The sequence below is a fragment of the Pipistrellus hanaki genome (genome assembly GCF_964339955.1).
Source record: "Pipistrellus hanaki genome assembly, chromosome: X".
NCBI lineage: Eukaryota > Metazoa > Chordata > Mammalia > Chiroptera > Vespertilionidae > Pipistrellus > Pipistrellus hanaki.
This window is the reverse complement of record NC_140524.1, coordinates 79,088,772-79,103,716: the sequence shown is the minus strand read 5'-3', so window position 1 is coordinate 79,103,716 and position 14,945 is coordinate 79,088,772. Positions and strand designations below refer to the sequence as shown.

Below are 14,945 nucleotides of genomic sequence, written 5' to 3'. Positions count from 1 at the left end.
GCCACTCAGTCAGAAACTGGGCTCATGCTGGCAGTGCAGCAGCTCATGACATGCAGACATCCCCCGCGGAATCCCGGACTATGAGAGGGTGCAGGCCAAGCTGAGGGATCTCCACCGCCCCTGCGCCTGTGCATGAACTTTGTGCACCGGGACTTTAGTAAATCATAAAGAAATAAACATGATGTTTTCCTGAATTCTCATATAACAAAATAGCTTCCCTGCTCCATGATCTTAGAGGCATTATATCCAGGACCACCAATCACTTGTCTGGCATATGGGAATTCCTTGGTTGAATAGAGCATGATATTAAAATTGCACTTCCAGACATTCAAATACATTTTTCAGGATTGGCCCAAAAGTGGACAATCTAGGAATAAAAGACTCAAAGTTTCCAGAGGTCTGGTATGATTAGATCAAGATATAAGTAGGTAGATGAAACACCCTTTGATCTAGAAGGTCACTTTACTCTCATTCAGTAATCAATGAAAGGCAGCAGGCTTCTATCATAGATTATTAAAAAAAAATGATGTGTACTCAAATTGAGATATATTTGAAAGGTTATTTTACAGATACCCCTGTTCCTGTCATTATAGGTATCCTAAAGTCCCAACTTTATTAATAATTTTGCTTCATAGATGGAAATTGATGGGGTCATAGATTGCCAATCAGGAGGAGTTGAAGACCAAGAAGATAATGGATATTATTAGCCACTCCATGTGACCCCCTAAATAACTAAGGTTTGGTGGGATAAACTATGGGGTATACAAAGCCAGTTATCTGTCTATAAGCTGCCTTTTGTTCCCATGTCTGTCATGGGTTGGACCCGAAAGCCATTATCTGCCACCTTCTTTTTCATCAAGTGAGGATGTAGGGTATTAATCCCTTGTCTTTGCAGCGGAGGGAGACTATATTGGATGGAGTTCAGTTAGTTCTCAAACCTACCCATCTAGCATCAGAAAGTTATTTCTTTTGCCAGCAGCCAGCATAAAATTTTATAGGCCAGATACAAGCACTTAGTGATCCACCTTGCCAGCATGCAGAGAGTTTCTTTTTTTAATCCCCTTACTAAGGGAACCAATAAGGACAGGTACAGAGTTAGCTTTATGGGTTCATGATCATCCTAGAGGGATGAAGGAATCTACTGTAATAGCAAGGAGATGTGAACAGAATACAAACAAATTTTATCCTTGTACAAAGACCTGAGCTCTGAGAAGCCTAGTTGGTGCCTCTTGTCCCATCATAGGCCCTTCTGGAATTAGAGCAACAGTACAGGCTCATTCTATGATAGTTGCTGAAGATGAGGTTGCAATTTAGTAATAATTCAGGCCTCTTCACCATGCCCTCTCCACTATCCCTTTACCCACCAGTGACATTGTTTCTTTGATTACATGTTGGTGGAAAGTACTGTAATAGTTTGCTTTTCAGGATAGTGTTATTCTATCTACATTCATAGACTTCTGGAATGCCAAAGTAGTACAGCATCCTGCTTGTTTCCTCCCAATAGACAGTTGACATGGAATATTTTACACTATCTTATTTACAGTAAATATCAATAACAGATATCACTTTAAGAGTGTTAACACAGGATTAAGAATAGGCTTATCCTGATTGATGCTAAATCAAGCTGCTTGTATATAATATCTCATCGATCCTTTTAAGGACATTATAAAATAGATTAATTAAAATCTGAGGCCCAGGATGCTTATGTTGCCATCTAATAGCCAGTAATTTCTAGGCCTCTGGCTCAACATCTTATATTCTTATAAGATTTTCATGTTGTTCCATGAAATTCAAACTCTGGTTTCAATCACATAGTTTGGAGGTAGGAGGTCTGGAACAATTCTTTGGAAAATTTCCAGGTGCTGGGAGCAACAGAAGCATAGGGAGAAAATTAGGCAGTGGGCAGTTTGCAAGTGCAGTACCAGTGGTTCAAGCTTCTCCTATACAGTTGCATAGTGAGCACTTTCAGTGAGGCAAGCCCATGCTGTAGCATAATAGTGTTACCTGTATATTGAGATTCAGATATTGGACATGGGCCAGCTGCATAAATGACTAGGGAGAAATGAGACATTTGCCAGCAATGATACAAATGCTGGAAATAATACTAAATAGAGTCAATGTAGATGAATAAAGTGGGGAAAGAATGATATTGTTGGGTAGTGGAGGGAAGAGAATCTATCAAAGTTGTGATTAGAATATAAAACTTAAGTTTATATAATAAATTTGTGTGCCGGAAAATAGACTAAGTTTTTCTTTATTAACTCAGAATAGACAAAGTGATCTACCAAAATAGTTAGGAAACAGATGATCAACAGATTTTTTCCCCTCACAGTTTTGGTTGAATATTTTCAAAGAACCATCTTAGAAAAACTCTCAATGCCAAACTTAAGTGTTTAAATAGTAATAGAGAAATAAGTAGATAAATTTTGAGGACATATTTAAAATGGAGAAAATATCCAAATAGCACATAATAACATGTTATTATTTTCTTTTTAAACTCATCTTGTCATCAATTCATATCTAACAATTCTTATGGTGAGCCTAGACAAAGGATAATTTATTTTTAATGGCCCTCTTGATTAAGGAATCTTTAATGATAACGTTTCTGAGTATGAGAGACATTTTGTCTCTTCTTTTTTGAGGCTTGGGTTATTTACACTCTTAAACATATAGGCAAGAAAACACAGACTTTCTTATTTCCTATTAAACACAACAGTTGGAAGGACAAGATTTTCTAAACATGAAAACACTTGTTCAAAACCACAGTGATAGCTGTCAGAGGGGAGGGGGGTTGTAGGAAGGGTAAAGAGACTAGATAGAGAGAGGGGAGAGAGAAGGGGGAGGAGAGAGAGGGAAGAGAGAGAGAGAGGGAGAGAGAGAGAGAGAGAGAGAGAGAGAGAGAGGGGAGAGAGAGAGAGAGAGAGTTATATATACAGAGAGTAGTATGGCAGTATGGTGATAGCCAGAGGGAAAGGGATTGTGAGAGGTAAAAGTATTTCTGGGGATAAATGGTGATGTACACATGAGATCTATATAATTTTATTAACCAATGTCACCCCAATAAATTCAATAAAATAAAAAAAACACAGTGACATATTACCTCACACATGTTAGAATGGCTGTTAACAATAAGAGAAGAAATAGCAAGTGTTAAAGAGGATGTGGACATAAAGGATTCTTCACTCACTGCTGATGGAATTGTAAACTGGTACAGCCACTATGGAAAATAGTATGGAGGTTTCTTTAAAAAGTAAGGACAGAGTTACTTTATGACTCATTAATCTCTATTCTTGGTATCTACCTGAAAAAAATGAAAAAAATTATTCATAAAGCTATATTTTCACCTATGTTCATTGTAGCATTATTCACGGTAGCTGAGATACAGTAATAACCTAAATATCCTTCAACAGATGATTGAATAAAGAAGTGGTACATATATACAATGGAATACTATTCAAACACAAAAAATGATTAAATATTGTCATTTGTGATAGCATGGATGAATCTTAAAGAGTATCATGCTAAGTGAAATAAGTAAGATAGAAAAAGACAAAAACCATATGATTTTACTCAAATGTGGGATATAAAACAGAAAGCAGCAAATGAACAAACAAAATAAACTCATAGACACATAACAGAGTGGTGGTTACCAAAAGGGAAGGGTGGATTGAGAGTGGATGAAAATGGTAAAGGGGGTCAATATATTGTGATGGAGGGAGACTTGACTTTAGATGGTGAGCATAAAATGTCATATACATATTATGTATTATATCAATAGAATTGTACACTTGAAAATTGTACACTTGAAAATTATACTAGAGTCTCGGAGCATGAAATTCGTGTGTGGGGTGGAGGGTGTCCCTCAGCTCAGCCTGCACCCTCTCCAATATGGGACCCCTCAAGGGATATCTGACTGCCTGTTTAGGACTGATCCCAGTGGAATCAGGCCTAAACAGTCAGTTGGATATCCCTCTCACAATCCAGGACTACTGCTCCCAGCCACTTGCTTGCCTGCCTGCCTGCCTGATTGCTCCTAACTGCTTCTACCTGCCAGCCTGATCACCCCTTACCAGGTGTTGGCAATCTGCGGCTCCGGAGCCGCATGTGGTTCTTTTTGTTAAGTGAAAAAATCCTTTTTCTGCACGATCCGGTATATAGCATTAAGGTAAGAAACAATATATGCAGTGTTATATTTGTTTTAAATGTCGCAATGGTTTTGCGGCTCCCAGGTTTTTTTTTTCCTTCGAAAACAGGTCCAAGTGGCTCAGGTTGCCGACCCCTGTGCCTAACCATTTCCCTGCCAGACTGATCAATGCCTAACTGCTTCCCTGATGGCTTGATTACCCCTAACTGCCCTCCCTTGCAGGCTGGTCCCCCCAACTGCCCTCCCCTACTGGCCTAATGCCCACGACTGCCCTCCCCTGCTGGCCATCTTCTGGTGGCCATCTTGTGTCCACATGGGGGTCGCCATCTTGTGTGTTGGAGTGATGGTCAATTTGCATATTACCTCTTTATTATATAGGATTACCAATTTAGCTATTTAATTCAATAAATTATAAGATAAAAATTGGTCAGGCAGAAAAAACACACATTTTAACTATGTTAATGACAGTTATATATTCATTAACTGCATTTCAATAACATATTTTAATAAAAATACCAAGAAAGTACAAGAGTTAAATAATGTGTTGATTCTATTATATAAATAAGTAGTCATAATTATGTTTGTTGTCTGTGGATTTTACTTTTCTCAGATTAAACAGTAAACAACAAATAATAAAAGAAATCTTTACTTCCAATCAGATTATTAGTTTATCTTTGAACATTGCACTATCTTTTGTCTTGTATTCACAAAACAGGACTGGGGACAGGATTACCCTAGTTTATGCTAAATCTCATGTTTGGTCTCCTTTTAATCAGTGGCTTAAATTTGGGGTTTGTAACCATGAGAAGCTATTATCCTGTCAGTATTATATAGTTTCAGATTGCCATGCTATATATTCATGACTCCAGAGGTCCCTTTTGAATGATCAGATCATCAGCATATGACACTTCATATACTGAGAAAACTAAAACTCATAGGGGAGTATTCATGCACTTATTCATGCTTTTAAATTTAAAAATATATATATTGAATTTATTGAGATGATATCCTATCTAATAAAAGAATAAAATGCAAATTGACTATCATTACAACACACAAGATGTCTGCCCCCATGTGGACACAAGATGGCCACCAGAAGATAGCCAGCAGGGTAGGGCAGTTGGGGGCAACCAGGCCTGCAGGGGAGGACAGTTAGGGGTGACCAGGCTGGCAGGGGAGGGCAGTTAGGGGTGACCAGGCCAGCAGGGAAGGGCAGTTAGGGGCAATCGGGCTGGCAGGGGAGCAGTTAGGCATAGATCAGGCTGGCAGGGGAGTGGTTAGGGGGTGATCAGCCTGGAAGGCAGAAGCAATTAGGGGCAATCAGGCAGGCAGGCAGGCAAGCAGGCAGGCGAATGGTTGGGTAACAGAAGTCCGGGATTGTGAGAAGGATGTCTTACTGCCCATTTAGGCCTGATCCACGGGCAATCAGACATCCCCTGAGGGGTCCCAGATTGGAGAGGGTGCAGGCTGGGCAGAGGGACACACACTCCTGTGCACAAATTTTATGCACTGGGCTTCTAGTTCATTAATAAAATTATATTGGCATGTATATACAGTTCTAATATACATCATATGTATATTGTATTGTGTTTGCCATTTGTTCATGATTTTATTCATGTATTCAAACACTAAGTTTCTTTTTTATTTAATTTTATCATTTCTATAAGCATTTATTCCCTCTATATCATTCATTTATGCTTTCATCCATCTATTCAAGCATTCAGTTTCTATCATATGCCCAGTGCTTACAATAGGCAATGTTGACAATAGAATGAAAAATAACAAATTCATAAATGATCCTCTGCCTATACCTCTAACAAAAGAGAAACATTCATTCCTTTATACATTGTTTATTGATTAAAGACTACTACTGTTTTAATTGAATTTGCATTCACAATTATTTGACATTCATGGGTTTTGCATTTTAGAGTAGAATACAAAGACTTTTATATGGAAATTCCTGACATTCTTAAGGTATAACACCTGGCTTTATAGAAACTAAAATTAAAAACTTTAAAATAGTCGAAACCGGTTTGGCTCAGTGGTAGAGAGTCGGTCTGAGGACTGAAAGGTCCCAGGTTTGATTCCGGTCAAGGGCATGTACCTTGGTTGAGGGCACATCCCTGGTAGTGGGTGTGCAAGAGGCAGCTGGTCGATGTTTCTCTCTCATCGATGTTTCTAGCTCTCTATCTCTCTCCCTTCCTCTCTGTAAGAAAAAACAACAATAAAATATATTAAAAAAAAACTTTAAAATAAATGGGGAAAAAGAAGGATAATTTATGACTTTGCTAAGTGTACTTTCCTGCTGTGGACATTAGCCTAAGGTAACCCTATCTAATAAAAGGATAATATGCAAATTAACCATCACTCCATCACAAAGATGGCAGCACCCATAGCCAGAAGATGGCAGTGCTCAGTCCTCTCAGCCCCACCAGAGTCACCCAATTTCGGGGTGGGGGTGGGGAGGCGGCCACTGAGAGTAGGCAGCGTGAGCTGCCTGGCAGAATGCTTGTTTCATCACCTCGGCGACAAAGCAAGTGTTCTATGCCCAGCCACAGATGGGCCTCTGGGCTGCAGAGAGCCTCTGGGCAGCAGGTGTGGAACAACCAGGCCCTGCAGAGACCTACTTGCACATTGACTCATGTGCAGGGCTACTAGTAATATATAATATTTTCTTTTCACCAGTGTATAAGATTACTATCAATCATCTTTTAAACCAATTAAACTAATATTTAGTGGAAACTAATATTTCCACCATTGATTTAAAAATCAAAGATAAAAATGCTGCAGAATAATATTTAGTTTTCAGTTACTTAGATTCCTTTACTAGCTCACTTAATATTTTTTGTCCTAAGCAAAATATAGACTTTTGTAAATAAATAATCTCAGTAAAATATGTCATTTCTATTTTGCTGATTTCCAGTTCACTTTAGATAACTGGTGGTCTTGAACAAATTAATTTCATTAATTGAATAAGTGGCAAAACATAAGATTTCAACTATGCAAATATTAATAAAACTGTGACTTATAATCTACTGATAAGGTAGAGTTAATAATGTATATCTCAAGTGATAATGTATACTGAAAACATAGTAGTGGTCTGGAGATTATCACAGTTTGCACAATGCCATCTGAAGTGGAATGTTTGATACTGTTTAACTATTTGAAGATTATATAAACAAATTCAAAGAGATATTATTTTAATTATGATAATATTGTCAGGCATGTAATTACTGGATATTATTTTTATGTATATCTAGGAAGAATAATATTTTGGATTTTATAAATGAAAAATTTAAAGTATATCTTATCATCTTCCACTTTTAATTTATTTTATTTGAAAACACAAATTTAGCAATTTAATAAGTCTGTAATTATCACTGTTAAATTTAGAAAATCATATTGTTCTTCAAAGTACCCTTCATTTTAAATGAAATTTCTCAGTGTTTGTTACGTCTATTAGATGGCTTACTATATGGTCTTTAGGCCATAACAGTATTTATTTCTATGCTCTTCAGACTACACCCATTCCTGGGTTTCTATGTAATAAATATAATTGCGATATATTTTCAGGTGAAAAGTAATGAAAACATGATATATCCTGTGTAAATGACTGAACCATGCCACATAAGCCTGGTTTAAAGGCATATAAACTTAAAAGCACGCGCACACACACACACACACACACACACACACCACAAATCTCACTTCTAGGAATATATCCCAAGAAATCAAAAACACCAATCAGAAAGAGTATATGCATCCCTATGTTCACAGCAGCACAATTTACAAAAGCTAAGATTTGGAAACAACCTAAGTGCCACTCAACAGATGAGTGGATTAAAACACTGTGGTATATCTACACAATGGAATACTACTCAGCTATAAAAATGAAAGAACTCTTACCATTTACAACAGCATGGATGGAACTGGAGGGCGTTATGCTAAGTTAAATAAGCCAGTCAGAGAAACATAAATATCACATGATCTTACTCACTTGTGGAATATAATGAACAATATAAACTGATGAACAAAAAATGATCGAGAGACAGAGAAGCATTGATCAGACCATCAAACATCTCAGGGAAGGTAGGGGAGGGTGATGTTAAGGGGGAGAGATCAACAAAGGACTTGTGTGTGTGCATATAAACCTAACCAATGTACACAGATACCAAGGGGGTGATGGCATGAATGGGGGTAGGTGGGGGGCAATGGGGGGATAAGGACACATATGTAAATCTTAATAAATAAAATAAAAAAGAAAAGGAAGCCCAATCTGAATCAGCAGCAAAAGTTATTGCTCCCACAGAAGTAATGATGCTAATTAAATATGATCATAATAGTGATCTGGGTAGATATAATTATCTAGTGTAACAGAAGTTACCATCATATTCATAAAGGAAGATAGAGAACCTGATTTTGAAAGGGACTTGCTTGTTCATTGTAAACCAGTTCCCAATAATAGGGAAAATGAAACAAATTGAAACAAAATGAAACAAATCGGTATGCTGTTTCCTACATTAGATGCAATGATGGATCCAATTCTTTTTCAACATGGTAAAAAAGGCTAGGGAATGGATATTGCATTAAGACTCATATATTGCATATATGGGTAATATGCTACGTGTCTGTTCGGGTAATGACATCATATAGCAATGCCTACTTCCTTTCCTAGTGACTAGCCTTCTTTGAGTTTCTTCAGCCCAAGAATACAGGTGGAAACATTTCACACTTTAACCAAATGTCTATGAAGCATTTTCCCATGTCTCATCTCATTTGATCCTCACAGAAGTCCTGGAGTAGATAGATAGGAGATTTGCTGGAATTTTATTTTCTTTTCATTAGCCAGAAAACAGAGATTTAGAAAGCTTAGAAACTTGACCCCACTGAAAAGAAGTAAGAAATGGTTCCTTGAAAATGATTTCAGGTTTTCTCACTGCACATAATATAGTCAAACACTGCTGCAGTTAAATATTTTACCCTTTGTTCTCCTTGTGTGATCTACAGTAATAATGTGTTTTGTGTTGATATTTATGGCTGTGTTGCTGAAAGAGAAGTTGGGGTGCTTCACTGACCTGCAAAAAGTTTAGCTAAATCAGAAAGCAAGTCTAATTAAGCAAGTTTATTCTATACTAGAGGCCTGGTGCACAAAATTTGTGCATGGGGGGTGGTCCCTCAGCCTGATCTGTACCCTCTACAATCTGGGAGTTCTTGGGGGATGTCCAACTGGTAGTGGATGTCCGGGACCTCTAGCTCCTAATCACTCACCTGCCTGCCTGCCCTAACCACTACCTGCCTGCCTGCCCTAACCACTAGCTGCCTGCCTGATCCCCCTAACTGCCCTTCCCTGCTGGCTTGGTCGCCCCTATTAATTTTTTTAAAATCTTATTCTCTTCTCACACAATTGTATTTGACTTCCTTATTGGCTTCTCCCTCTCACACAATTTTTCTCTCTCCTTTATGTAACACTTTTTTCCTACTGACTCATTTATAAGCTTTTCTTTCCTTCTTATTTCCTACTTCTGTTCTGTCATCCTTCTTCCAATCTTTTTCCTACCTTCCCTCCCTCCCCACATTCCTTCTTTCCTTTATCTTTACCCTGGCCCTCCCTCCCCTTTTCCTCCCTTCTCATCTTGATTTTTTTCTTCACTTCCTCCCTGGGACCTGCTTTGCACCCTTCCCCCTTTCTTCCTTCTTCCCATTCTCCTGTTAAGCTCCCCTTTTAAACTTTTCTTCCTTCCCTCTTTTCCTCTCATCCACATCCTTCTCTACTTACTTCCACTGTTTTAATATCTATCTACCTGCCTAATTATTCGCTATCATTTATCTTTTTTCTTTTCTGACTCCTACTTTTAAAATGTGTCCCCAGCACACAACTATACTTGATTTCCATCATAGCTCCTACAGTTCACTCACACATCCTCTTTCCTTCTTTAACTCTGCTCTCTAAAGACTCCTTTATAAAGTTCTTCCCTCCCTCCTTCCCTTCTTAAAGCTTCTGTTGGGGGGGGGAGCGTTAATCCCCAGCCCAGGGATCAGCCCTGGCCAGGTGTCCACCACCCCTCTTTCCTGGCCTCCCTGCCACTGTCCTGCTCCCATTCCCTGCCTGGGACGCCCAGCCCCGCGAGAGTGGCCAAGGCCCGTGTAGCCTGGGCACTGCTGCTGTGAGTCAGGAGCATTTCCACCCAGAAGGAATCAGACCATCCTCCACTTTGTCATGGACCCATGGGAGCCTCCCTGCCAATGGCAGTTATTGCCTCTCCTCCCACGTCTGGGTGGTGCTCCCCTCTCAGAGCTGCCTGCGCTGGCCTCTCCCCTGGCGCACCTGTTCTGCCCTCCGTGGTTGCCACCCCCTTCTGCCTGCAGTTTCCTTCCTTTTTCAATTTCTGCATCTTTTTCTTGTTCCCTTTCTGTATTTCTGTTTCTCCTCTTGGCCTGTGTGCATGCAGGCCTGTCTTCCTCTCCCTCTCCTTTCTTATCCCCTCCTATCGTATCCTATCCTACCCCAGGCCTTCCAGCTTCCTGAGCAGAGGGCGGGGATGCAGCCTGCTGATCTGGTCGTGACGTGATGCTGTAATGGACAAATTTGCAATTCCTCTATTATTAGATTAGATCTAAAAAAGGCTAAGTTGACTCTTGCATGCACAATCAATATAAAGCTCTCGCTGATGCCAATCACACACGTGTGTTTCCATCTGTCATTGTCCATTGTAAATTTGGTTGACACTTCTATTATAGAGAAAAGGCAAATAGTGATATTAAAATATTTCTTCTAATTAATTTCCTTTCAATGTGCAAGAATTCGTGCACCATACAACTAGTATTATTTACAATAGTATATTCATCCAGGGGATCTTAATCATCTGTTTAAAACATTATATATAATACACACACATATTAATTTTCCTTTCATAGAATAATTTAAGTCCCAACATTTAACAGTTCTGACATTGAGTAGAAAATATATCATAACTAGCCTTAATTCTCAACCCTTTAGCAACTTTTTTTTCTTAACCTTTTCACAAGTTTCAGTTTTAATTGGCCTTAATATTATTGAGAAGATACCATACAGGAACATATGTAGAATATACTGAGATTCAAATTGTTTAAATTCAATGTATATCTTATTTAAAATATAAAGATTTTAATTGGGTATATTCTAGGGTTAATATACCATAACAAACAATATTTTTTTGGTATATTATTAGTGATTTGTTTTATTTAAAACAATAAAAGCTTTATTGCTGGTACTTGTCTATTATGTCATCAGACCTTTCTTTGTATGTAGAGCTGTTACTGAAGTACAATGACTTTAAATAAATCTCCACAAATCTGTTTTAGAGGATATGAGTTACTAATAACATATTAGATAAAAAAGATATTCTTCTAGTATAAAAAGAAGCCACATGGCTCAAAATCTTTTTCTTTTATCCGTATCTTTCTGGTTTGCTGCCTTTTTTTTTTTTTTTTTTTTTAGTTAGTTATTTCCTTTCCTCTTTGTTATGTTTTAAATTTCCCTAAGACCACCATTGATATGTGTTTTAACTTGATTTTATTTGGAAACAAATGAGGGAAAGAAGTAGAGAGTGCTCCCCTTGTAATTTGATCCAGGCCTTGACTGTTCTCTACTAATAAATAACTCCACATCAACCATCCCTTATTTGAGCAATTCCGTCTTCTGATAACACTTCATTTTATTGTTTCTGAATACTTCTTCAATTTCCCAAGCTTCTTTTTGTTTCTGCAATGCAATTCTCTTTTTGGTGTCTTTTGTAAACTTAGTTTACCTGACAAGTGAGTTTTGGTATTTACCTGGCCTTGATTAGGTTGAGAACAATTCATAGCCGTATCAAAAGCATAGGCATAATTATGCTGAGGTTGCAATCCTGATGAATTCCCTTGTTCTCTGGCAAGTTAAATAAAAACACAAAGTTAGTATAAAACACTTGTTTAATTTGTCATAAGTCACTTTTTAAAATGTACATCTTTATTGTTGAAAGTATTACAGATGTCCTCCCTTTGTCTTCCATTGACTCCCTCTACCCAGCTCCCACAATGCCCACCCCTAGGCCTTCACCACATTTTTTAAGAATAATATTTGACAATACAGAATGAGTTCTCCCATCTTAGACTCTGTTATTAAATGTACCTGAGACAAAGCAATGATAAAATCTACTATTTTTTAATGATTTCCATGCTCAAAGTGTTTTCCGTAATTTATCCCAATAATTTATTATGAAAATTTTCAAATATATAGCAAAATTAAGTTTTACAGTGAATACCCATGAATCTACCACCTCAATTTTATCACCAATATTTTACTATACTTGCTTTAACATCATGTGTCCATCCATGCATCCCTGTATCCCTCCATTAATACATCTTAGTTTTTTGATGGAATTAAAAGAAAAATTTAAATATCAAATTATTTCATAAAAATTATATTATCTTATTTGAATATCTAGGAAAAAAACCCCTGCAAAATAGAAATTGCTAACTCCATTTTTTGTAGATGAAAAAACACGAGGCTGAAAAATTTTAAGGAAATTCCTCAAAGTGACAGTCATTGATTTTTGGGTCAGAGACTTGAACCCCAGTCTGCCTAGATCCATTATCATATTTTTTTCACTATATTAAGGAATCTTCCAAAGTACATACAGAATCACTTTGTCAATTCATAATTGACAGAGGGGGAAAAAGGAGTTTAAACTAAATTATATTTTGACGAGAGGAAAATATAAATAAGGCAGTTTAATTTTCATCCCACAAGCCTATAAATAAGTCCAAACACTTATGAACACCACTATTATCCTGATTTATAATCAAGGCTTTTATTTTGCCTTTGCTTCTCAATGAAGTTTTCCATTAATTGTTTTATTTGATTCTCATGGCTATGAAGAAGTAGGAATGTATAAAGGAGGAATCAGGGGCTAAGCAACTCATTCAATCATAGCCATTTAGTAGAAGATAGATTAGGAAACAAATTCAATGTTTTAGAAAGCTTTTTAGTAGAAAAGCTATGGAGAATCCTTAAAAGGTGAATTGTTCACAGGTATGATTTCTAATTATAATAATTCTTTAAAATCTCAGGAGGTTTCTAACTTAAGTCAAGGGATAATAGGAAATTCTCCACATTAATTTCTTTATTTTTCATTAAATTTATTGGGGTGACATTGGTTAATACAATTATATAGGTTTCAGATGTACAATTCTACAATATATCAATTATCCTATTCACCACCTCAAGTCAAGTCTTCCATCACAATGCTGATTAGCATTGATTTTATGCATATATACTTATGAACCACATTGCATTTTAAAGAGTATGGGATGATGGTACAAACAAAGGTTAGGATTTTGAAGTGGCAGCAATGTTGGCTAGCAAATATCTAAGACTGTTAAAACTGGTGATTTTATTATACTTTGAAAGCCTATTCTTAGAAGTGTGAGACTTACATTACCAGCTACTTCCAATTTTAAAATAATATTTCAAACTCTCCTCATACTGCATACAGTTTAACATTATCTTGTCACTGGATAATGATACTTCAAAGTAGATGCTAATTTGAATTAACTGGTCTAAAATTTATGCGATTTTACCCTACTGGTATTTAGCCCTCATATCTCTATGGTTCTCAGGCAGCACAAAATATAAAGGGTATTGCTTGCTTTCAAGTAAAGAGACAAAGGGTATGCAACAGGGCTATGCAACTTTCAAAGCAATGTTTTGTCTTATGAGATTCCATTCCTATAGCATGGAGTTAAGGGTTTAGGCTTGGAACCAGATTGTCTGGGTACATACTTAGCCCTATAACTTCAGCCAAGTTATTTGATCTGTGCTTTGGTAATATAATCTGTATTTTATAGGATGCTGGTGATGATTAAATGAATTAATAGGTATAAAAGATTTATAATTCAACCTATATATACAAGTAAATGATTTTTGCTTTCAGTATCATTCTCATCATCTCTGTAAAGTGGGTATGCCAGATTATAACAATCTCTATTCTATAGATGAGAAAACAGGAGCTGAGTCATATTACAGTCAAGTCCATTGGATACTTCTTTGCATTTCTCTGACATTGTTGCTGGAGGGTGTGATGAATAAGAGGTACAGCAACTCCACCCCCGCTAGGACAGTATGTGTGGTATACACAAATAGAAGGAAGACACTGTAGCAGGACAATTCTTTAGTTAATTACAATTGGGTTTTTATCAGTTTTTTATGTACCCATATTATGACCAAAGTGATTTTGGTTATCTGGACCTTTTTGTTTGAACATAATTAAATGTTGATGAATATGAAAGAATATACCAGGAGCATGTATGATAAATAATATCCATTATTTCTTTATTCGTTTGCTGATCTCACAAGAGATTTCCCATTATTCTAGGAGGTATTTTGAAATTTCTTACCGGTCATCATTTATATCCTTCTTTGACTTCTTTTTACAGTAGTGAACAGTCTGGATTGTTACACCAACTATTAAAGCCAGTCCTATTCCAGGCAATGTTGCTACTAAAATCAAGTCCAGAGTATTCCAGAGTTGGTCACATTTGGCCCCCATATACCAATAATCTCCCCATTGACCTTTGAAATATGGACATCTAGATAGAGATAATAGAAATAGAAAAAGCTCACAAATCAGAAAAATAATTTCTCCCCTGAACGAATCAAACATTTTATTGTTACTAAACCACAAGGTTTTCTTTTAAGGACCTTAAGAAATTTATGTTGTCCCATTTTCCACTTGAGCAAACACTCTAAAACCTACAGGTTTGAACTCATTTAATAAACATG

General features: G+C 37.0%; 1 protein-coding gene across 1 annotated transcript in view; it reads right to left on the bottom strand.

The window, feature by feature from the left end:
* LOC311614678 (uncharacterized protein) overlaps positions 1-14,945 on the bottom strand; it is a 66,816-nt gene that overhangs the window by 45,847 nt on the left and 6,024 nt on the right. Inside the window, exons 2-3 of the mRNA XM_084869770.1 lie at positions 14,561-14,752; positions 11,957-12,050 (exon numbers count right to left, since the gene is read on the bottom strand). Coding sequence (XP_084725896.1) covers positions 11,957-12,050; positions 14,561-14,712 — 246 coding nt within the window. The 5' untranslated portion in view covers positions 14,713-14,752. The remainder of the gene's footprint in view (positions 1-11,956; positions 12,051-14,560; positions 14,753-14,945) is intronic.